Source organism: Meriones unguiculatus, chromosome 9, assembly GCF_030254825.1.
Source record: "Meriones unguiculatus strain TT.TT164.6M chromosome 9, Bangor_MerUng_6.1, whole genome shotgun sequence".
Classification (NCBI taxonomy): Eukaryota; Metazoa; Chordata; class Mammalia; order Rodentia; family Muridae; genus Meriones; species Meriones unguiculatus.
Window position 1 is genome coordinate 8867011 of NC_083357.1, and position 24465 is coordinate 8891475.

The 24465-nt window shown below is 38.2% G+C and overlaps 1 protein-coding gene across 39 annotated transcripts in view; it reads left to right on the plus strand.

The window, feature by feature from the left end:
• The window catches only part of Pbrm1 (polybromo 1), a 92067-nt gene that overhangs the window by 44375 nt on the left and 23227 nt on the right, over positions 1-24465 (plus strand). For 29 of the 39 annotated variants that reach the window (XM_060390802.1, XM_060390830.1, XM_060390833.1 and 26 more), the window contains 8 exons: positions 1294-1399; positions 3363-4005; positions 6562-6773; positions 14133-14318; positions 15707-15864; positions 16404-16667; positions 19303-19448; positions 20824-20981. In XM_060390802.1, coding sequence (XP_060246785.1) covers positions 1294-1399; positions 3363-4005; positions 6562-6773; positions 14133-14318; positions 15707-15864; positions 16404-16667; positions 19303-19448; positions 20824-20981 — 1873 coding nt within the window. The remainder of the gene's footprint in view (positions 1-1293; positions 1400-3362; positions 4006-6561; positions 6774-14132; positions 14319-15706; positions 15865-16403; positions 16668-19302; positions 19449-20823; positions 20982-24465) is intronic. The other 10 variants (XM_060390807.1, XM_060390828.1, XM_060390811.1 and 7 more) reach the window with 1 other exon arrangement.

A 24465-nucleotide genomic window follows, 5' to 3' on the forward strand; every position in this document is an offset into this window, starting at 1 on the left:
TTTTTAATTCTATTTCTATTTTTTTTTTTTATCATTTTAAGTATTCCAAAAATACAGTTTAAAATTATTTTCTTCTGTCCTGAATTTGAATTTGAAGTAAAGTAAATACACTCAGGATTCTTGTAGAGTGAAGAAATAGGCCTTTATATAATAGATATATTATGTATAGAGATTCGTACTGTCTTCGGTATCTCTGGCTACTGTTAAACCCTTAAGATAGTCAGTGAAGAAAAGTCACCCTCCTTCTGCCACGGTGCTCTGGTGGACATTCAAGGGAATAAAGCCTCTGCTGGGGAGATAGGAAGGAACTGTGGAATAAGACCATTGAGTAAGGAACCTTGTTCTTAGTTATACGTTACTACCCAGTGGGTCAGGCTTTGAGAAAGTATTTTTAGTTTTGGACTTCCACTGGGTTGTGTCTGCTGCCTTGGAGATGCAGTTAAATAAAGGTTTTTGTTTTGTTTAGTTAGTTGGTTGGTTGGTTGGTTGGTAGGTTTTACTTCTACTTTTTATTTGTTTTGGGGAAACAAAACAGACAAGTGTTTCGAAATTGGGACCAGGAGAGATCGCTCTCTGGTTAACAGCACTGACTGCTGTTCTTCTAGATGACTATGATTTGATTCCCAGAGCCAATGTGGCAGCTCACAACCCTCTGTAACTCCAGTTCCAAGGAATCTAGTATCCTCTTCTGGCTTCTGTAGACACAGGCACTTACATGTGCAGGCTAAGTACTCAGACATGAAATAAAAAAAAGTCCATAAAGCTTCTACCATAGTGGATCCTATATATTAGTATGCATATTTAGACATTAGAATCGCCAGGGAAGCTTCAGAGTAGGTCCTCCCATAAGATAACATTGTTACTGTTCTGAGGAAAACCTAAGCATTTAGCTTTCCCTTATCCTAAGCCAAGTTTTTTGTTTTTTACTTTCTTCAGGGTTTCTCTGTGTAGCCTTGGCTGTCCTGGAACTCACTTTGTAGACCAGACCTCCAACTCACAGAGATCTACCTGCCTCTGCCTCCAGAGTGCTAGGATTAAAGGCATGTGCCAACACCACCTGGCAAACTAAAACATGTTTTAAACACATTCACACATATTCATTTTTTATTTGTTGATACTTTGATATTTGAAATAGAGTTTCACTGTGTAACTGATACCAGCCTCAAACTTGTGAGTTTTCAGCTTTCTGAGTGCTGGCAATTAATTATGTGTCACTACCCTCAGAGATATAAAAACTTCTTTACTTCTTAATTATGTTTTTAAGGAAATAATCTTATATAATTTGGAATGTAGGTATACAATGATGCCCATATCCTGGAGAAGTTACTCAAAGATAAAAGGAAAGAGCTAGGACCATTACCTGATGATGATGACATGGCTTCTCCCAAACTTAAGCTGAGTAAGTCTACCTCATTTATTTTGCTTTTCAGTTTAGTCTGTCAAAGAGAGATTGCTGATTTCTTGACATTTCTTTAATTAAATGATGATTATGTTTTAATTCACTGGCTCTCTGCTCTTAGGTATCTTTCTTTACATTCATACTCTTTGACTGTATTTTAAGAGTATTACGTTATTTAGCTTTTTCATCAATGGGACCAAGTATCTGACAATGAAAATGTGAGAGGATTCATTTTGGCACAACTTCAGAAATTCAGTTTCCATTGTTCTTGAGCTGTAGTAAAATAAAGTATTATGTAAGAAGGACACAGAGTTGCAGATTTGCTTAGCTCATGGTAGTCAAGGAGCAGAGAGAAAGATGGAGTAACCAGGGCCTTTAGAGACACTCTACCAGTAGCCCACTTACTCCAGCCCAGCCCCATCCCCCAGCACTGCCGTCAGATGATGACTCCATCAAGTGGTCTGTTGATAAGAGCAGAGCTGATTGGGTCAGAGCTCTCAGTGATTGTATTCACTAGCTGGGTTCCAAGTGTTCGATGATGAGGAGCTTTTCAAGGCATACTTTATATCCAAACCATAAAAGAAGGGAATTTGAATATAGTGGCAGAGGTTTTCCTTACTTTCTGGAATACAGTGGGTAACATAACCATTAAATAGAAAGATTATTTATCTGATGCCAGAAAAAAAAAAAAGTCAGGTTTTGTTGTTTGGTGTTTCATAAAATTAAAAATATATCCCAGTAACTCTGCTGGATAAAATTGGGGAGGTGAGAAATGTACTACTCAGTGACCAATTGACTACCCTATCTGGATATGATTTTATTGAAAGTTTTAAAGGAAAAGAACACAACAAAAAATACCACTGAATTAAAGAAGTTATTTCCAATTTGTTTAATATAAATGAAACAAACTAGAGTAACTAGAGTAACAGTTTCAAATAATCTTAAACAAATGCTAAGCAAGCAATAATGATGTCAAATAATCTTCAGAGCTGTGTTTACTGGAAAAGAGAAAGGCAAACATCTTTTTAATGTAAGCTCCCTATTAAGTGAATTTTACCATTGCCTTGTAAACTATTGCTAAATGACTATTCCTTATTGTTAAGGCATTCTTTTTTTTTTTTTTCTTTTCCATATAATTATAAAGGTGGACACATAGGCATGGAAGTGCATGCCTGTTTTCCCAGCCCTTGGGAGCTGGAGGCAGGAGGATTGGAGGTTCAAGGCCAGCCTCAACTATATAGTCGGAGGTCAGCCTGGGCTACTCGAGACTTTGTCTATAAATAGACTAGTTTGGGGTGTTCTGTTACTGAATTGGTCATCATTTCTAGGAATTTCCATGAATGGAACTAGGAAAAATGTGGCTTTAAATTTGGAGGTAAAATATAGTAAACCTAATTAAAACTTGGGTACTTGTTTCAAGAGTTTTATCAACACTTCAGTTTGTTTTCAACATTTCTAACTTTTTCCTATAGTGAAATTCTCATTTCTCAGGCATGTCAGAGGTGATAACATTAGAACATCACAGAGATACTCATTTGCTTGACCTATACATAGCTATTTCAGCATGAAAGTATTTGCTCTCACATCAAAAATACGATGACTAGTTTTTGTATTATTTGTACAGCTATACTTACAGCCTTTAGGAGCTGAGGCAGGAGGGTGGAGAGTTCAAAGCCTATCTATGTTATATAATGAAACTCAGTCTCAAAGTTTATATGCAAATGTAAATTTTATTATTTATATCTACATATATTGTATCTATAAGCTGTATTGTTGAAAAAATAAATATTTTCTTTCAGATTTATTTTTGTTTGTAAGATCTAGCTCACTAAAGATGTGCTGATTACTCTGTTTTTATAAATCATTTGGGAGAACCCCTTTCTAACGTTTGCTACCAGCTATGCAAAAATTTGTACTTACTCCATTTTATCCACTTACCATTACATTACATCTTTCTCTTCAGGTAGAAAGAGTGGTGTTTCTCCTAAGAAATCAAAGTACATGACTCCAATGCAGCAGAAACTAAATGAAGTGTATGAAGCAGTAAAGAACTATACTGATAAGAGAGGTCGCCGCCTTAGTGCTATATTTCTAAGACTGCCCTCTAGATCAGAGCTGCCTGACTACTATCTGACCATTAAAAAGCCCATGGACATGGAAAAAATTCGAAGTCACATGATGGCAAACAAGTACCAAGATATAGATTCTATGGTAGAGGACTTTGTCATGATGTTTAATAATGCCTGTACCTACAATGAACCAGAGTCTTTGATCTACAAAGATGCCCTTGTCTTACATAAAGTCCTCCTTGAAACTCGGAGAGACCTGGAGGGAGATGAGGATTCTCATGTCCCAAATGTGACTTTGCTGATTCAAGAACTTATCCATAATCTTTTTGTGTCAGTTATGAGTCATCAGGATGATGAAGGAAGATGTTACAGTGACTCTTTAGCAGAAATTCCTGCTGTGGATCCGAACTTTCCCAACAAACCTCCCCTTACATTTGACATTATCAGGAAGAATGTTGAAAGTAATCGCTATCGGCGACTCGATTTATTTCAGGAGCATATGTTTGAAGTATTGGAAAGAGCAAGGAGGATGAATCGGTATGTTTTCAAAGCCATTTCTTTATGATAAAAATATGTGGTGTTTACTGAAAAACAGATGAAGGAATTATGCTTAGATAGATTTTTCCAGCTTAGGTATGTGGTTATAGTGGGTAGCCTGCTATTCACAGCATTCAGGAACAACACAATGCTGAGTCACGGGAGTTGACCAGTGTGTTGGCAGTATTCCTAAAAATCACTCTGGTTCCCTTGCACGTAAAAAGACTCCATAGGAAAACAAGTACAGGAAAGTATATAGAACTTCTCTTATAATTTTAATTATTTCGTTTTGCTGGGTGTAAAACTTTTACTAGAAAGGATTACTTAACAGTTGAAGGAAATTAGAGTTGGTTGTTTTTCTGTCTTGAATTTTTGTTCTTGCACAGTCAACACCTGATTTCCTAGGGTTAATAATTTTTTTGTTTTTTAATCAATTAATTTGTTTGCTTGTTTTGAGGCATAGTCTAATTGTATAGTTCTGGCTGCCCTGGAAACTGTGTCTCCTGAGTGGTGGGATAAAAGCTGTGCACCACTCCTCCCAGTTTTTATTGTACTATTTTCTTGACAGGATCTCAGTTTACTCTTTTTCCCCCAACACAGTGTTTGGAAAACTAGAATTATATTACCAAAAAACCAAAGCAAAGATTAGTAAATTATTTACCATATTTTTAAAGGATATATCAAGTGCTTAGTGTTTTTACAAATTTTAATTACATCAGGTGGCCTGATGAAATTGTAAATCTGCCCTTTCAGTGTAACTTGAATTTGCGAAATATATATTCTCACTTATAATTTTCCACTAAATCTGAAAGCTATTATGAAATAAATTTAATTGGAAGAAAGCAAACCTCAGATATCTTTGCTCAAGAAAGATTTCAAAGACAGTATCTTAGGGTTCTTCTTCCCTGAGCAAATACTATTTTTATTGCTTTCCTAAAAGTATTAGTATCTCCATATCCTCAGAACATGTTTCTAGAACCTCTCTTGAATACCCATTTAGGCTATGGGCAGGGTTAATTCTTTGCCAGGTCTCTGTTGACAAGGGAGTCATTAAGTATCTCTGGTATCTGGTGCTCTAGTGTCATGTGTCAGGAGACAGCTGACTGGCCTTTCTTTGCCTGCCATATTCCCCTAACCAGATGTCGACATAACTGTTAATAATGTACTTAGCCCCACCCCTGTTGACCTGTAATTCCAACATTTGGAAGGTAGAGCAGGAAGTTCATACAAATTCAAAGCTAGGGCTACCCACACCATTCCAGACCAGTTTGTGTGTCAAAGTGAGACTATGTCTTATAAAGCTTATTTTTCATAGTTAACTAATAACGAAGAAAGAAGCTTAGACAAATTCTAAGTACGACACATAATGTTTTCTTTCTTGCAGTATTTGCATTTCCCAATTTTCCCCAGATCACTTTTGAGAAATTAAATTAATTCTCAGGCCTGTACTTGTTAGTACACAGGATATTCTCATGCCTTTATAGGTTAGGCTCAGTTCTTCAGTGAGTCCCAGTAGTAAAGGTAGCAATGCTATGGGACCAGAAAGGAGAAAGTAGACACTGTTTTACTCACTTTCTATGAATGTGGGTCTGCAGTTAAGAATTAGGTGCAGGGGCTGTAGAGATGGCTCAGTGGTTAAGACCACTGCCTGTTCTTCCAAAGGACCCCGGTTCAATTCCCAGCACCCACATGACATCTTACAACTGTCTGTAATGCCAGTTCCAAGGGATCTGACACATTCACACTAAGCACATAAAATAAAGTTAAATAAAAATATATTTTAAAAAAAGAAAGAAAATAGGTGCAGCCAAGCAGTAGTGGCCCATGCTTTTAGTCCTAGCACTTGGGAGGCGGAGGCAGGTAAGTTCAAGGACAGCCAGGGCTACACAGAACCCCTGTTTAGCATTTATCCCATTTAAAAAAAAAAAAATGGAAAGGAAAAGTAGATGCAAATTAAGTATTGCGCTTGGTCAGGGCAGTAGTACAGTTTTTAGTTCTGCCAGCTCCTTCTGCCATGGTTGATTCATAGGCCTGTGTAATTGAGAAAAATATAAGGCCTTTCCTTTGACATGAATAAGAAAGGAATATAAAGATTTGTTTGTTTGTTTATTATGCATCGTTTTGCTTGCACATGCGCCTGAGCACCAGATCTCACTATAGATAGTTATAAGCTACCATGTGATTGCTGGGAATTGAACTCAGGACCATCTCTCTAGCCCTTTTCATTCATTCTTTCGTTTGTTTGTTTTTTTGTTTTTGAGACAGGCTCTCTTTTAGCCCAGACTGACCTCAAAACTCACTAGCTAAATGAGGATGATTCTGAACTCCTAATTCTCCTACCTTTACTTCCCAAGTACTAGAGCACAGACATGTACCGCAATGCATGACTCAGATATTTTGTTTTAACTAATTTAATGGGGGCACCCTCCTAACTGAGCCAAAATATTGTTATTATATCAATGAACATAAAAAGCATTTGATCGGATTTAGCATGTAATTGAGGTATTATGAAAGAAGCAGTTCATATGTCAATGGATACTCTTGATGCCTTTATAGGACAGATTCCGAAATCTATGAGGATGCAGTAGAACTTCAACAGTTTTTTATTAGAATTCGTGATGAACTCTGCAAAAACGGAGAGATTCTTCTTTCTCCAGCACTCAGCTATACAACAAAACATTTGCATAATGATGTGGAAAAAGAAAAAAAGGAAAAATTACCCAAAGAAATAGAGGAAGATAAACTAAAGCGAGAAGAAGAAAAAAGAGGTTGGTTCCTTTTCATTTATTAAGAAATATTAAAGTCTGTTTTAGCCGGTACCACAGTTAGCTTTGGAGAGTTTGTGTGATTGAGGATTCAGATTGTTGCTATTTCACATAGGATGTAAGGAGATAAAAATCCTGTTGTCATCATCTGTTTAGTTGTCACACAAAGTTACCTCTGACACAGCTAATATTCTGGAAGCAGATAGTTCAGTGACAAGTATGGGAACCTAATGCCACATACTTGAGAGGCTTCTCTGGGACTTCAGTGCAATCTCAGCATCAGTTGGTGCCATATGGCTTTCCTTTTAAAACACCATGAGAACCAGACAAGGAGACGAGATTTCAGTTGAACCACAGTCCTAGTTCATTTTAATTTGTTACCCTAAATGTGGTACCTTGAATCATTTGCCAAATTTGCAAATATTTTGATAATGGGAATTGTCATTATAAATAGAGTCTTTTATGGGGTAATGCGGGTCAGGGAGAATAAGGCAGGACTTCACTATGTGACCCAGGCTGTTGCTAGTCTTGTGATGATCCTCCTTGCCTGTGCCCCCAGTGCTGGGATTATAGGCATGTGTCAACACACTTGGCGAAACTTGATCATTTTAGATAACATTTCAGTTCAGATAGGGAACTAAAAATATGACTCCTACAAAAGTTGTATTATTCTGTACCATTGGATGTTCTTAGATATTTCCCCATAGGCTGGAAAACAAAATTAATTGACTTGAAACATCAGAGAGAAAGAGGGAGAGAGAGAACGCAAGCGTATTGATTAGTGAGACTGTCATTTTATCAACATAGAGGTAACTTCATTTGCTGTCAAAGGGAATACACTCATTCAAGATGGTATTGATAAATGATAGCATCTATATCTTTTCCAACTTAAAGTGTTTGATGTGGAAACGAATTGATTAAAGTGAAGGTTTTTCTGGCCCGAGAACTTAATTGATATAACTTTGAGTTCATCCACTATCCTCTCCACAGATTAATCCAGCTGAGGGTAGATCCTTCTAGAGTAGAGGTATTTGAGTATAACCATTACCCAAGTCACTGACTGACTCCTAATATTTCAGAAAAGGTAGCAATCTGTAGTATCAGGTCTTCAGGTATATCTGTTATAGTAATAGTAGTAGAGAGAAGAGAAGGGGATGGGGATTGAAAACATTAGCCAGCAGGTCCAAGTAAGATAAACACAAAGAGGTCCGTTCAGATACATCGTAAATTGCTGAAAGAAAAGTCTGGATTTCAAAGCAAAAAAAGCGTCTCATCAGATACAGGAAAACAGCAGTGTAATTAATGGCTGACTTTTTATACAAAATAATGGAGGTTGGAAAGCAGTGAAGTTATGAAAAATACAAAACCCAACTTTTATTTAGATAAATTACTCTTTATAGTGACATTTGTAGCCAGAGAGGTGACTCCACAGTCAAGAGCATTCTAGCTCTTCTGGAGGACCTGAGTTCAGTTCCCATGTCAGTCAGCTCACAGCCACCTGTTTTAGTTCAGCTCCATGGGACAGTGCTCTCTTCTGGCCTCCATGGACAACTAAACTCACATGCATGCACGTACATACAAACATTCATAATTTAAATATTTTTTAGAACACTTGAAGGAAAACAGAGTTGAAATGAAAGAGCTCAAGTTATAATCTCAGTATTTCTTTTTTAGTAATGGATAGAATGAAAAAATATTTAAAAAATCAATATAGACAGTATAAGCACTGAAACAGCATGACTAGGCATATCAAACAGCAACAATACCATTTATTTGTGCAAAAATATGCAGGCATACATGTATATGAATAAGAAAATTATGATATAAAATGGAATATTATTTACTCATAAAAATGAAGTTTACATGCTACGTGGATGAATTTAGAAAACATACTACATGGAATATGTCAGATGAAAAAAAAAAGGCAAATAATGTTTGCTTGGGCCTACTTGAAATGTCTAGAATTAACAGATTGATAGAGAAGGTAGGTAAAGGTTACCAGGAGCAAGAAGGGGAGATAGGAAGTCGTGTTCAATAATTAGAGTGTTTTATTTGGAGTGATGAAAAAAATTATAGAAATAATGGTCATAATTATATAACACTGAATGTCCTTTTTTTTTTAACTAAACATTCTGTTAGAGGCAATCTAGACTTTTTTGTCATGTGCTCAATTTTTTTTCCAGTCTTTGCTTCTCACTGATCTAGTTCTCAATTACTTTTATGTTTTTTGACAAGCACCTTTCTAATTGCTGTCAATATCTCATCTGGATATCCTCAGTCCAGAAGTCCTCTCTCATCATCTGAATCATCTGGGCATGTGATTGAGGGTCTGGTGTGAGTTTCATTCTATGTGATTCCCATCTATGTTTGGACATGTTCACAATGTCCAAAGGACATAAATATCCTCTGCTCATACATGCACACGATAATAGTTACAGATACCCCAATTGAGAATGGAAGAGATGGAGTGGTTCCATCTAATTTCTAAATCCAGTTAGACAGAAGCCATTGGGTTTCTAGAATGAGAAGAGTTCATTGTGGCACAGTACCCTGCTTTAGAATTCGGTGTTTGTAACTGAGTGGTTTGGTTGGCTTTTCTTTTTTTTTTTTTTTTTTTTTGGTCTATAAAATTTAAGGGACTAGGTCATCCTTTTTTCATGTTGTACACTGCTCCTGCTAGTACAGTTTTCTGGTTCTATCTGTATAAAATTCTCAAGAACTTTGTGGATCTGCTTTGTACACCACAGGGTTTTGCTCTGTTAATCAACTGTTGGATAACCTTTTTTTTTTTTTCTTTTAACCAAAATTGGCAAAACTTTTTTCTTGTTTTGTTGGTTTTTTTGAGACAGGATTCTCTGTGTAGCCCTGGCTGTCCTGAAGCTCACTTTGTAGACCAGGCTAGCCTCAAACTCACAGAGATCCGCCTGCCTCTGCTGGGATTAAAGACGTTTGCCACCACTGCCCAGCATGCTTTTTATTATAATGTTAATATTAGAGATGAGGAATAGGGAAGCAAAACCCTTAGATCACAGCCATGGATTTAAGTTGATGAAAACTTAAGGAGATTAATTTGGAATATGAGCTTAAATTAAAATTTTAATGTTGGCAGCATTTTAATTTATGGGAAACTATCCTTTTTGTTGTTGTTGTTTTTGTTTTGTTTCTTTTTTTTTCTTGTAAAACCAACAGCCTCAGGCAAGGCACTGACGTTTTATAGCTTTTAAATGAGATGTACTCTCAGCTGCATTTTTGTTAATATTTAAAGTAGAATATGCATTTAATGGAATTTCAACCAAAGCATTTTTACCATGTGCTCATTTTAATTTTTGTATTGATCTTAAAACTTCTCGAAGAGATTATTGATGCTGTAGAAGTTTGGTTACAGTGTCAAAAGGCAACATTGACGTAAGTGCTCATGGGAGGCATCACCACAAAGGAAATGCTTTTATTTTTTATATGTGGGACCTTATCACATAGATGTGGCAGAATCTGTTGAAGCTGGTATTAGCCATGACCCAGTAAGGTAGAAGTGAAGGCCATGGAGGTGAGCATGTAGGAAAAGCCCTTAGAGTTTTGTGGAAGCTTTATGTGCTAAATGACCTAGTGACAAAAGGCAGCCTCCCCAGAAGAAAATTGGTACCTGTGTCAAGACTTCATTGACTGTATATACTACAGGATAGAGAACTACTGGGAGGACTGTAAGTTTTGGCCTGTGGTAAGGTATTCCAAACAGGGTATGTAAACATCTCGGTAGTAGAGAACTCGCCTAAAGCAGACATGGCCTTGTTTGAGCTCTGTCACTGCCCAAAGAAATTAAATTTAAAAATGTGCTTTTAACAGACAAATATCTATAATGTTTTTACCTAATGGAGTGTTCCCTTCGACTCTGGAGCAAACAGTAGAGTTTGAGTGGATAGTTTATGTCTGCCCCAGTCTGAAGTCTCCTTCTGGGCCTGAAAAGCCAGAGCCAGAGTTTAAAGCAAGGAACATAAAGCTTTAGATGAGGCTATCCAATTCTCATGGAATCAGCTCCACAAATACATGCTCATATTCCTTTGAGAATCTTTCTTGTGGACAAACTATCTTTCTGAGGCTCTAGGTTCATTTTATATTTCTTAAGAGACTCACAGAAAAATTTGGACTTGCTTTTTTTTTTTTTTTTTTTAATTTATTTTACATCCTGACCCACCTCTCCTCCCAGTCATCCCTACCCCTATCCACGCCTCCCATGGGTATCAACCAGCCATGACACATCAAGTTGCAGTAGTAATACTAGGCCCCTCCTCTCCTATTAAGGCAGGACAAGGCAACCCAGTAGGAGGAAAAGGTCTCAGCGGCAGACAGCAGAGTCAGAGACACACTGCTCCCACTGTTAGGATTCCCACATGAAGACCAAGTTACACAACTATAACATATGTGCTATGTCAGTCCTATGCAAGCTGGTGTTCCTTGCCTACTTACAGAAAATAGCCAGTTTAGGCTCTGTATCCCCCATTGCTAGTATTTGTGAGCCCCTAAGGGCTCATGTTAGTTGATTCTGTGGGTTTTCTTATGACCCTTCTGGTTCCTACAATAACCCTTCCTTCTCCTCTTCTGTGGGATTCCTTAAGCTCCACCTAATGTTTGGCTCTGGGTCTCTGTATCTTTTTCCATCAGTTTCTGGGTGAATCCTTTCTGGTGACAATTGGGTTAGGCACTAGTCTGTGAGTATAAGAGAATATCATTGGGAATCATTTTCTGTCCTAAGTGTCTGAGCTATCCAGCCTCTGGTTCTTGGGCCTCTGGGCAATATTAGGAGTAGGCTTCCTCTCATAGCATGGGTCTTCGGCTGGACCAGTCGTTGGTTGGCCACTACTACAATTTTTGTGCCACCTTTACTCCAGCTCATCTTGTAGGAAGGACACATTGTAGGTAGAAAGTTTTGTGGCTGGGTTGGTGTTCCAGTCCCTCTACTGGAAGTCTTGCCAGGTTGTAGGAAAAGGCCACTTTAGGCTCTGTATCCCCCATTGCTAGGAATCTTAGCAGGGTCACCCTCATCAATTCCTAAGAGTTTCCATTGCCCAAGGTTTCTAACTCACTCCAGAGATGTCCCTCCCATTCCATTTGTTTCTCCCAGTACTCTGTCCCTCCATCCTCCCCATGTCTGGTCCCTTTCGTTCCCATGTACACCCTACCCTCATCTAGTCCCCTCTTCCCATCCGCCCATGATGTCTATTCTATTTCCCTTTCTCAATGAGATTCCCTTGTTTTCCTTGAGCTCTCCTCCTCCTTTGGTTCTGTTCGTTTGTAGCATGATTATCCTTTACTTTGCGGCTAATATCCAATTATAAGAGGGTACATACCAAAAAATGTTTTTCTTACTGGGTCTTTTCTAGTTCCTTCCATTTTCCAGCAAATTTCATGATGTCTGTGTTTTTAGTAATTGAATAGTATTCCATTGTGTAAATGTACCACTTATCCATTCTTTGGTTGAAGCACAGCTAGGTTGTTTCCAGTTTCTGCCTATTATGAATAAAGCTGCTATGAACATAGTTGAGCAGATGTCCTTGTTGTATGGTGAAGCATCCTTTGGGTATATGCCCAGGAGTGGAATAGCCAGATCTTGAGGCAGATCGATTCCCGATTTTCTGAAGAACCTAAATTGATTTCCAAGGTGGCTGTATAAGTTTGTAGTCACCAGTGGAGAAGTGTTCCCTTTCTCCACACATCCTGTCACCTGTGTCTTTGTTCTTCACCATTCTGACAGGTATGAGATGGAATCTCACAGTCTTTTTGATTTGTATTTCCTTAATGGCTAAGGATATTGAACTTTTTTTTTTTTTCTTCTTGGTCATTAGAGATTTCTCTGTATCCCATTTTTTTAATTGGATTATTTGGTTTATTGATGTCTGGTTGCTTGAGTTCTTTATATATCTTGTATATCAGGCCTCTGTCAGATAGAGGGTTGGTGAAGATTCTTTCCCATTCTGTAGCTGCCATGTTGTCCTATTGATGGTGTCTTTTGCCGTACAGAAGCTTTTCAGTTTCATGAGGTTCCATTTATTAATTGACTTTAGTGCCTGCATGTTTGTTGTTCTGTCCAGGAAGCTGCCTACTGTACCAATGTGCTCAAGACTTATTCCCCACTGTCTCTTCTATCAGGTTTGGTGTATCTGGTTTTTGTTGTTGTTGTTTAGTGTATGAGTACTCTGTCTGAATGTGTGCCTGCATGCCAGAAGAGAGCATCAGATCCCTTTATAATTGGTCTTGAGCCACCATGCAATTGCTGGGAATTGCTGGAGTCAAGACCTCTGGAAGAACTGCCAATGCTCTTAACCCCTGAGCCATCTCACCAGTTCTAAAAGACCAAGGTTTTTGTTTTGGTTTGGTTTGGTTTGGTTGGTTTCATTTGGTTTATTTGTTACTTTGTTTTGAGTCAGGGTTTCTATGTGTAGTCTGGATTGTCCTAGAACATGCTCTATAGATCAGTCCAGCCTTGAACTCAGACATCTGCCTGCCTCTCCTCCTGAATGCTGGGATAAAAAGTGTGCACCACCACTACCAGGCTCAGTTTGTCTGTTTTTATGTTGAGGGCTTTGATCCAGTTGGAATTGGAATTTTGTGCAGGGTGATAGATACGGAGCCTTTTGCATTTTTCTACATGCTGACATTCAGTTAGACCAGCAACCTTTGTTAAAGATGCTTTCTTTTTTTTCCATTGTATGTATCTGGCTTCTTTTTCTAAAATGAGATGTCCATGGGCGTGTGGATTTATTTCTGGGTCTTTGATTAGATTCCTTTGATCAACCTGTCTGTTTTTATACCAGTACCATGCAGTTTTCATTACTGTTGCTGTATAGTATAGTTTGAGATCAGGGATGGTGATAACTCCAGAAGTTCTTTGATTGTACCAGTGTTTTGGTTTTTCAAGACAGGATTTCTTTGTGTGTAGCCTTGGCTGTTCTGTAACTCACTCTGTGACCCTTGAACTCACAGAGATCTGCCTGCCTCTGCCTCCCAAGTGCTGGGATTAAAGGCAAGTGACAACACCACAGAGCTACAAAATACCTTTTTTTTTTTTTGTATAGGATTGTATAGAATAATGGATGGTACTATTTTTCCTGATCCCTCTCCTTGCTACACAAGGAATTAAGTATAGCCAGCTGTGGTGGCCCATGCCTATAGTCTCAGCAGCTAATGTAAGAGGACCCCAAGTTTGAGGCTAGTTCGGGCTACATAGAAACACTCTGTCTCAAAAAGGGGAAAGGGGGGAGGGAGGAAGAGACAGAATTAAATTTATTAATATGATGTGTTGTTTGAATGTTTGACAACCATAGTCATTTACTGAGTATCTTTTTTTTTTTTTTTTTTTTTTAATCCAAGAAGCTGAAAAAAGTGAAGACTCCTCAGGTACTGCAGGCCTCTCAGGCTTGCATCGGACATACAGCCAGGACTGCAGCTTTAAGAACAGCATGTATCATGTTGGAGACTATGTCTATGTTGAACCTGCAGAGGCCAATCTACAACCACACATAGTCTGTATTGAGAGACTGTGGGAGGATTCAGCTGGTAAGTTTGTTTTCAGTTGAAGGACAGATACTGGAAAGATTACTCAGTGGCTAAGAGCACTTGCTGCTCTTGCAGAGGACCTGGGTTCAGTTCCCAAGACCTACATCACAGCTCACAACCTTCCCTAACTCTAGTTCCAGGAGATCCAGTGCCCTCTTCTGACTCTCCAGGCACCAGGTGTACACATGGCGCACATACATGTATACATGCAGGCAGAACGCTCAAAAATGTACTTTTTTATCTAAAATAAATAAAGGGCAGATTGGTGAAATGTGATTATATTTACTTTTCCTTGATATTCTGGAAGAAAAATTTTAGCTCATAGATTTAAGCCTTCCAACAAGTTATCTCAATAAATGTAATTAAGCACCCTACCATAGGCAAACATAGGATCTAGCATTGTTGGACAGTGTCACGATTGAGTCAGAAATGCAACTTCTTAATGTGTAGGAAGTATTATTTATTCAGTAGCACTTGGAGGCAAACTCTGAGTCAGATGGCAAAGGTGCAGAAGGGCAGAAGACTCATTTTTTTTTTTAATCTAGCAAATTTATTCCAATGAATGTCACCACAAATGAAAAAATATATAATAAGCAAACATGTAACTGAGCTTAGAATTTGTTGTCAAAGAGCCTCCCTTAAAAAATGCCTTTAAGCTGCTTTGGTGTCACATACCTGCCATCCAAAAACTCAAGAACCTGAGGCAAAAGAATAAGCATCAGGCCAGCCTCACATTGAGACCTGTCTCAACAGAAAACTAAATAATATATAAAAAGAAAGTTGCTTCTGAAACATTAAGAATGAAGCTAACATCAGGTACCAGTGTGATGCAGGCAATCCAGTTCTTTAAGCTGCCAATCAGGTGAAATGCTTTTTGCTAAAAATGTCCTTCCCTGTACCTGCATCCTCAGTGGAGCACAGATCTCTAGAATGTATTAACCCAAGCAGCTCTTCTGACCTCCTCCTTTCTGTTGCATGTTTCTGAAGGGTGAAGTGACATTTTCTATGTCTATTTATGCTTCCTTGTTTTAAAATATTATATCCTCTAAAATAATTCTATTAAGAAAATTTCAAGGCTGGAGAGATGGCCCAGAGGTTAAGGGCACTGGCCATTCTTCCAAAGGTCCTGAGTTCAATTCCCAGCAACCACGTGGTGGCTCATAACCTTATAATGAGCTCTAGTGCCCTCTGCTGCCCTGTAGGCACATATGCAGGCAGAATACTGTATAAATAATTAAAGTGAGAAACAGAGAGAGAGAGAGAGAAAGGAAGGAAGAGAAGAAAGAAAGAAAATTTCATCTAAAACTGTAGTATTTAAGCCTTGGCATAATGGCTTGGTAAAATATGTGATTTCTAGTTAATAATTCTTTTCTTTCTCTGTTTTTGAGGTGAAAAATGGTTGTACGGCTGTTGGTTTTATCGGCCAAATGAAACATTCCATTTGGCTACACGAAAATTTCTAGAAAAAGAAGTTTTTAAGAGTGACTATTACAATAAAGTTCCTGTTAGTAAAATTCTAGGCAAATGTGTAGTGATGTTTGTCAAGGTAAGAAACTCATTTATTAAATGATATCATTCCCTGGAAATACAATTTAAAAATACAAAAATCTATATGTAAAAAATTAAACTCTTTCAAGCATCTCTAGTCTGTATCTATATATAAGAAATTAACATGATTTTATCTACATATACATATATATTAACATTTTTATGTTGTTAGGATAATTTCCAAGGATGTTGTTTTCTGAAATGTAATCATTACCAATTATCAGTTTTGTTTTTAGGAAATAAGATGTACTATCTGTCATATGTGTATATGACACCTGTCCAAATCTTTAAGAACATTTAACTATATGAAAAGTAGTGTATTTTCAAGGGCAGTCAGAAAAATAAATAAAATTCATACTTATACTTAAGGGAAATATAGCCAATGAAATAGCCCTAGTTATCTAGCTATTTACCTTTTATTGTCAGAAAGTTTTAATAGTTCAATGTTAGGTTGATTGATTAACATTTGTTTTTTATTTTGGGGGTTAATTTTCAAAAAGTTTACCTATTTGCTTTATTATTCCCATCCTATCTCAGGAGTATTTTAAATTATGCCCAGAAAACTTTCGAGATGAGGATGTTTTTGTCTGTGAATCGAGATACTCTGCCAAAACCAAGTCTTTTAAGAAAATTAAACTGTGGACAATGCCCGTCAGCTCAGTTAGATTTGTCCCACGAGATGTGCCATTGCCTGTGGTTCGAGTGGCCTCTGTGTTTGCAAATGCAGATAAGGGGGATGATGAGAAGAACACAGACAACTCAGAGGACAGTCGAGCTGAAGACAACTTTAACTTGGAAAAGGTACGTGCATATTAGCCACCTATAAAAAGAATTTTAACCTTAAAATATCTATTCCAGAAAGTAAGTTAATGTATTCAGACTCAAAATATGTATATAAAAAAACCTTAGTCAAACAAAGAGGAAGAAACTAGACTCTAAGGGGAAAGAAAAAATTAATTAAAAATAGTATTTAAAAGTAAGTCAAGGAGCCAGGTGGTGGTGGCGTACGCCTTTAATCCCATTGCTTGGGAAGCAGAGGCAGGAAGATCTGTGAATTCAAGGCCAGCCTGGTCTACAAAAGAGAATCCTGGACAATAATTAGGGCTACACAGACAAACCCTGTCTCGACAGAAAAAAACCAAAGGTAAATCAAAGAAGCTGGAGGCTGGAGAAATGGCTGAGCCCTTAAAAGCACTGGTGCTCTTACAGAGGACCTAAGTTTGATTCCAGCACCCACATGGCAGCTCACAAACTGACTGTAACTCCAGTTCCAGTCAGGCAACAGGCACACACTTGATGCTCAGACATACATGCCGGCAAGATACACATAAACATGAAGTAAAGTCAAGGAGACCAGTGTGTACTGAGTACTGAGCATCCATAGGTGAATTCTTATAATTCTTTGTAGGATTGTGATAAAAGAAAGATGTTTAAGCTGGGTGTGGGGGCACATACTTTATTCCCAGCACATGGGTGTCAGAGGCAGGTGGGTCTGTGAGTTCAAGCCCGACCTGGTATATAGAGCAAGTTCCAGGACAGCCAGGGCCACACAGAGAAACCCTGTCTCAAAAATATTTTTTTAAAAACTTAGCTGTTTAAACTACTTGATAGTGTAGAACAAAAACCCTTCATAGTTTATCGTATAAAGCCAGAGCAAACTGTATTCCACTCCCTGCAAAACTGAGGAAACTTTTTTCTTTTTTCTTTCTTTTTTTTTTTTTTTATTTGTTTTGTTTTGTTTCAAGACAAAATTTCTCTATTTAGCTCTGGCTGTCTTCGAACTCACTGTGTAGACCAGGCTGTCCTCAAAATCACAGAGATCCATCTGCCTCTGCCTCCCTAGTGCTGTGATAAAAGGCATACACCACCATTGCCTGGCTGAGGAAATGGTGTTTTTATAAATGAAAGCAAGCCATTTTAAAACAACATGGTCAAGGAAGAAATGTTCCACTTAGGAATGCAAGGATTATTCAAAATAAAGTTTTTATATCCTTTATGCTTTCCAACAACCTCATCTAAGGGACACACAAGAAATCAGGTAATTTGCCCTCTATTACTGCAGCTAGTAGATGACACATTTAGTAATTTATTCAGAGCCAGACTGCATCATATTTGTATCACAGAACTGTATTATTTTTTTGTCATGATGGAATTAATAAAAATTTAAAACATATCACCTGTTAACATTAAGAAATAAAGACAGTATAATAGAGGCCCAGGGAAGGTGCCAAGCTAGTAATTAGTCCTCATCTCTCTCCATCTTACCTACCTAAGGGTAGCAGAAAGAGGCCAGAGTAGAATTATTGTACCTTTTGTGAACCAAGGGTTAGTAGGACAGATCCAGAGAAGGAGGGAGACTTCTAACCTGGACTCTCCTTCCTCATTTGTTTGGAAAGTATGGATCTCCTGCACCCACAAGCCGGTGCTCATCTGCCCTTCCAGGAGTGTATTAACAGGTCTGAGGAGGAGTAAGCTTCAGACAGGTATTCCAGAGTGTCCTCAGCCCCTTCGCTTTGCCTTGTCTCCTGAAATTTATCTCCTCTGCCACATCTCATTACTGTTTAGTCTAAGGATGAGTTTCCTATGTGCTTCTGTGGTATGAAAAGCCAATCCTTAATATTCATTGCTGTTGTGCTAATGATGTCTTTCCCTGGGCCTTTCACTGGAGATTTAATCAGATTAGGGAAGAAGTGATGGGGAGACTCTGTATTGCAAAAGCAAGTGAAAGGCCAACTTGTTATATTTCCAAGTCCTGCGGGTTCAGAAAGGGATATCACTTTCCAGAGTGAGCAGTAAATGAGCTGTGTCATTAGGAGAGATTGAATAAGTTTAATTCTTATAAAGATATTATTAAGAAGCTGATCCTATTGGACACATGCTTATAATCTCAAGGTTTTAGAAGATTGAAGCAAGAGAAAGGAAAGTTCAGGACCTGCTTGAACTATAGAATATAAATTCAAGGCCCACTTATAGGGCCCTGTTTTAAAAATAAGTAAATAAAGGGTTTAAAATGTCAGTGCTTGCCTATCACATTCAGAGTCCTAGGTTTCATCCCTATTACTACAGAGGAAAGGAGGAAAATCTGAAAAATACAGTAAAGAGAAGCTTGTATAGAATTTGTTCTGTACACTGTATAAGTACAGTGTGAATTTGTGTGTGAATTTGTCCATTTCTAAATGAATGCAAATAAGTCCTTTCCAATATTTTTATCTCAAAAGTGCAATTTCATGGGGGGGTAATAAAATTGTCTTAAGAGTAACATTTTATGAGAATTATAAATTTAGCATGAATATAATACTTGGTAAGTTTGATTTTAACAAGTTAATGTTTAATTTCTCAACCTTCACAGAAATTTTCTTATAGTTTTTTTTTTTTTTTTTTTTTGTTATGCTCCTTGCTTGTTTTCTGCCATTCTTTAACCAGTTCTTCCCCACAGGAAAAAGAAGATGTCCCTGTGGAAATGTCCAATGGTGAACCAGGTTGCCACTACTTTGAGCAGCTTCATTACAATGACATGTGGCTGAAGGTTGGCGACTGTGTCTTCATCAAATCCCATGGCTTGGTGCGCCCTCGAGTGGGCAGGTGAATTAGGGAAGATATGGTTGGGTCTAAGATTTGAGGCTTAGTATTCCACACTCATAGAAAAAAGACAAAAGTCCCTCCCCTGGCAATTTCTCTAGCTTCCTCACACCAAATTTTCCCTGCTCCTGTTTCTATGGCAAGTAGAAGAGCACATGCATGTGTATAGTCCCAGAAACTGGAAAGTTAAGGAAAAAAGAGCAAGTGTTCCAGAGTAGAGCCTGTCCCTAAACAAATACTCAGGGAATGAAAGATGCTTTTACTTCATCAGAGCTTTGTTCAAATCAGGAAATAGACAACAGGCATCTTGAATAAATAAAAAATTGATATTAGATCCTGGTACATACTGTTGGAATTGTAGAGTTGTTAAAGTGGTCAGAATAGAGAGAATGTTCTGAATAGATTTCATTAAGAATCTGGAAGTTGAACTAACATCGAGAAATGTTAAGAATTGTGGGTATCAGGGAAAACATTCCAAGCAGAATTAATAGCCAGTAAAGAGGTCTGAGAGATAACACCAGACTTAAACCAGCAATTTAATACTAGCAGAATGAACCTTATATACTGTGGTAGATAGGGGCAGAGGGTAATATGCAAATCTTTGTATTGTTTCAGGCAGAGAAGTAACATTTGTCTTCTGATTAAATAGGATTGCTCTGCTTTTTCCTTATTGAGAAGAAACTTTAAGGGGTCCAGGAGTGGAAGCAGGGAGATCTATTAGGAGACTGTTGTAAAAGCCGGGCAGCAATAAATGGCTCTTAAATGCAACTAATTACACACAGTACTATGTAGGAGATCAGGCCAGTAGCATTCCTAATGAGCAGAATATGGAGTTCAGGAGTAGAGCAGTCAAGAATGACTCTTGTAAGTTGGTTTAGAAAACTGGAAGGATGGATTTATTATTCATTGAAATAAAGATGTTGCTTTATGTCTGGTACTGTGAAAATGTGGGACAGTAATATTAAGTTGAAAATAGTACAGTATAGAAGCCCAAGGGGAAAGCATTTTAGTGCTAATCTCCCACAAAAAGCTATGAAGCTCTGCTTTGAAGGAATGTTTGCCAAATACAGGGACAAGTGTTTAGTTGTTTTCATCCTAAACATCTCAGGAAGAAAACCTGGAGTTAAATAAGATGATTTAGAGACATACCTTGATACTATGTTAAAGTCTTTTTTTTTTCCCCCCAGAGTGGCCGAGTAGCCTTTTCTCTTTTTCAGAGTAGCTTCTCTAAAGGGTACCTTAAAGGGTGTGAGGAACGTCCATGAAATTCCTCTAAATGCTATATACTATATTACATTTCAGCTAGTGGAGTTTCTATTAGATAACTATTCAAGATTGAAATTATTATAACTTAATTTCTCTTCCCCCTACCCCCAAGAATTGAAAAAGTATGGGTCCGAGATGGAGCTGCATATTTTTATGGCCCCATCTTCATTCACCCAGAAGAAACAGAACATGAGCCAACAAAAATGTTCTACAAAAAAGAAGTGTTTCTGAGTAACCTGGAAGAAACCTGCCCCATGAGTTGTATTCTAGGTAGGTATTTATCCTTTTTTTTTTTTTAAGATTTATTTATTATGTATTCAATGTTCTGTTTGCATGTACACCTACAGGCCAGAAGAAGGCACCAGATCTCATTATAGATGGTTGTGAGCCATCATGTGGTTGCTGGGAATTGAACTCAGGACCTCTGGAAGAGCCGCCAGTGCTCTTAACCTCTGAGCCATCTCTCTAGCCCCGCATTTGTCTTTTTTCATCACAATTGTTCTGTGAAACGTTTGATTAAATACTGCTGCTTTTCAGGGCGTTCTTTTAGATGTTGGGTCTAAAGTCTTTGCTTTCGTAAAGACATTAGGCAAAAGTTGAGTCAGTAAATAAAAGAGAATACCTGGTGCTAATTAGAGTTTTAAATGAGAATAAAACAAAGAAGATTGACAGTAGTGTTGAGGCAAGGTCATGGGATCAAGCAAACTCTTACTGATAGGTGCTATATGAGTGGATCTTTGAAGAAGTTTAAAAATAAACAGAATCATCTGAGGCTCTCTTCTGGGTGCAGCAAAAGTGTTTTCTTAGATTATCTGTTCATGTTTGAGACCTAAAAGGGTTGGGTAGCTAGAGCAAGGGAAGGGATGTGTTGTAAGAAATGAGATCTTTGGGCTTACTGGATACTCATAAATCGTAGACAGTGATTGGGCTTGAAAAGAAATTATACTGGTATTGAGCATAACTGAGAGATGAGGTGCCACACACGTTAGAGATAGGAATCACTATGCCTGCTGTGTGAACAATGTTGTAAGAGTAAGCTGTAGTTTCTTTTAGTCTCTTAAACTTGATTATTTTATTTTCTCTATTCCAAACTGATGTCTTAGTTTCTGTTTGGTCATCTACAAAGTATTCCCAGTGGTATTCTGTTTGTAAGATCTCACTGTATGCATCATCATACAGTGTTGCCAGCGGTCATGTTTCTCTAAGCCCTGAGAGCCACTAGATCATAAACTAGCCATTCTGCATCCCTTGCAGTGGCTTCCTAAAAGATGACACATTTACAAGCTTTACATAGATGGTTGGTATTTTGCAGGTCACCCACCAACACTCCAAGTTAGAGACTGAACTCAGGGCTTTGTGAGCGCTAAGGGCACGCTCCACCGTTAGCCTGCACAGCTACATCCAGTCCCTGTCTGTCCATGGTTCTAAAGGAGCCACCATGGATCACAACCAGTGAAAGATTTGCAGATTCAGATATATGTCAGTCTTTATTTGATGATGTTGTTAGCTAATATGTGTGGGTGCTCATAACTATTTTCAGAAATCGATACAGCAAAACTGCTTAGTAATTCAGCACATTTTCAACTTTCTACCATGGCTTAAGTGAGCTAAGACAGTAAAATCATTAAACTCTTACCTTTCTGTAGCAGAAAATATAGTCCTTTTAAATTTAGATCCAGCCAGGCATAGTGATGCACGCCTTTAACCCTGTGCTCAGGGAGGCAGAGGCAGGGGGATCTCTGTGAGTTAGAGGCCAGCCTGATCTACAAAGCAAGTCCAGAACAGCCAAGGCTATAGAGAGAAACCTTGTCTTGGAGGGTAAAAAAGTTCTGATCCAGACTAAAGTGATACCCAAAGTCACTTTCTTATGTAAACCCTAGGAGATTAAAAAGAAGTATAATGAAGGTGAGACTGAAGTTTCTTTTTGTTAGGGTAGCTGTATAATTTGTTGGATTAATTCTTTGGCAAAACTTTTCATATGACTTTTTTTTTTTTGCTGTTTTTTTACTGTTTATTATTTGACAGAGTAGAACCCAAAGAGCCTTGCCTCTAGTATAATAGTCATAGAATCTTAGAAGACTCCAGAAGTATAGTTCATCACAAAATAATATATACTGCTTCAGGAACAGTATTGATACCAAAAGAATGTTAGAAAAAACATCCAAGACATAAGTGTCTGAGTCTATTTTTTTTAATAGTTATAGTTAAGAGTATAGTTATGATTGTCTTGATACTCACTGTGTAGACTAGGCTGGCCTCAGATTCACAGACATCTGCCTTCCAGCTGTGTGCCACGATGCCTAGCTCAGCCTACCTTAGTCTTATTTCTTAAAAGAGAGACAGTGTCTCACAGTGAAGCCCTGACTGGACTAGAATTAAGTATGTAGATCAGGCCAGCCTTAGTCTCCAGGTGGTAGGTTTAAAAGCATATGCTGTTATATTCAGCTTAGTTTCCTTTTTTATTTTTATTTATTTTTAAGGTATGTATTTTCCCTGCATATATGTCTGTGCACAACGTTATGTTGCCTAAGGAGGCAAGAACTGGGCATTGGATCCCTGGAACTGTAGTCACAGGTGGTTATAAGCTGGCATGTGGATACTAGGAACCAAACCTGGGTCCTCTGCAAGCAAGACAGTAGCCGGTGCTCTTGCTGCTGAGCCATCACCACTCATCATTGACTTTGAAGAAAAAAAAAAAGTATATAGAAAAACTGTTTTGCAAGTTTTCTCCACAGTAAGGGCTGGATCATGGTTCAGATGAAACTCTGGAAAGTCTCGGTGTTAACTCACTGAGATGGCATAAGAGTTGTTAGCAATGAATTCTTAATAAATTGTTTTAAAAGGCAAATGTTGAGCCAGGGCAGTGGAATAGACCAGTATTCCCAGGTACTTGCAGGCAAGGAGCACAGGAATTTGAAGCCAGACTTTGCAACATATGAGACTTCCATAAAATAATTTAGGGGGATGGGACTTGGTAAAATGAATGATCAGGTAAAGGTTGCTTGTCACCATTCCTGATAACCTTAGTTTAATCCCTGGGAACTACATAGTGAAGGGAGAGGACTGACTCCTGCAAGTAGTCAGACCTTAAGAAAAAGAGGCAGGGAGACAGGTTTCACTCAGCCTGTACCCAGGTTGGCCTGAGACACTATGTAGACCAGGCTAGACTAGAGATCATGGAGCACTATCTGACTCTACCTCCTAGATGCTAGATTTAAAGTTGTGGAAGTTAAAAAAAAAAAATTTTCTAAGAAAAAAGTGACACAAGTAGAGCGAGTTCCAGGACAGCCATGGCTATACAGAAGGTTCAGGAGGCGGGGAAGCTGAGTAAAGGCAGGTAGCTGAACCTCAAACAGTGGAATAGGTAAGTGAGCATTCAGAGGACACAATTAAAGATACATCTATCTTGCCAAAGCCCCACCAGGAAGCAGCTGCTGAAAGTAATGTGTTAGACAAGAAACTAGAGATAAACTATCAAAAATCTTCCAAGACTTAGAAAAGGCAAACTTGGGGCTGATACTCAGGTTGTTTTTTTTCTCTACAAGATGGAATTCAGTGAAAAATAAGTGATAGATTCCCTCCTGAGAATGAGCAGCCACCAAATGTCACCTGCAAATGACTGCTGGAAGACTAGAAGCACTCATCCAGCCCTCTCTTTCAGGCTGTGCTAGGTAACCTAATGATACAGCCAACCCTAAAATGCTTGTGAAGCATCCTGGAAACCCACTAAACAGTATCTACTCAATGAACAGTT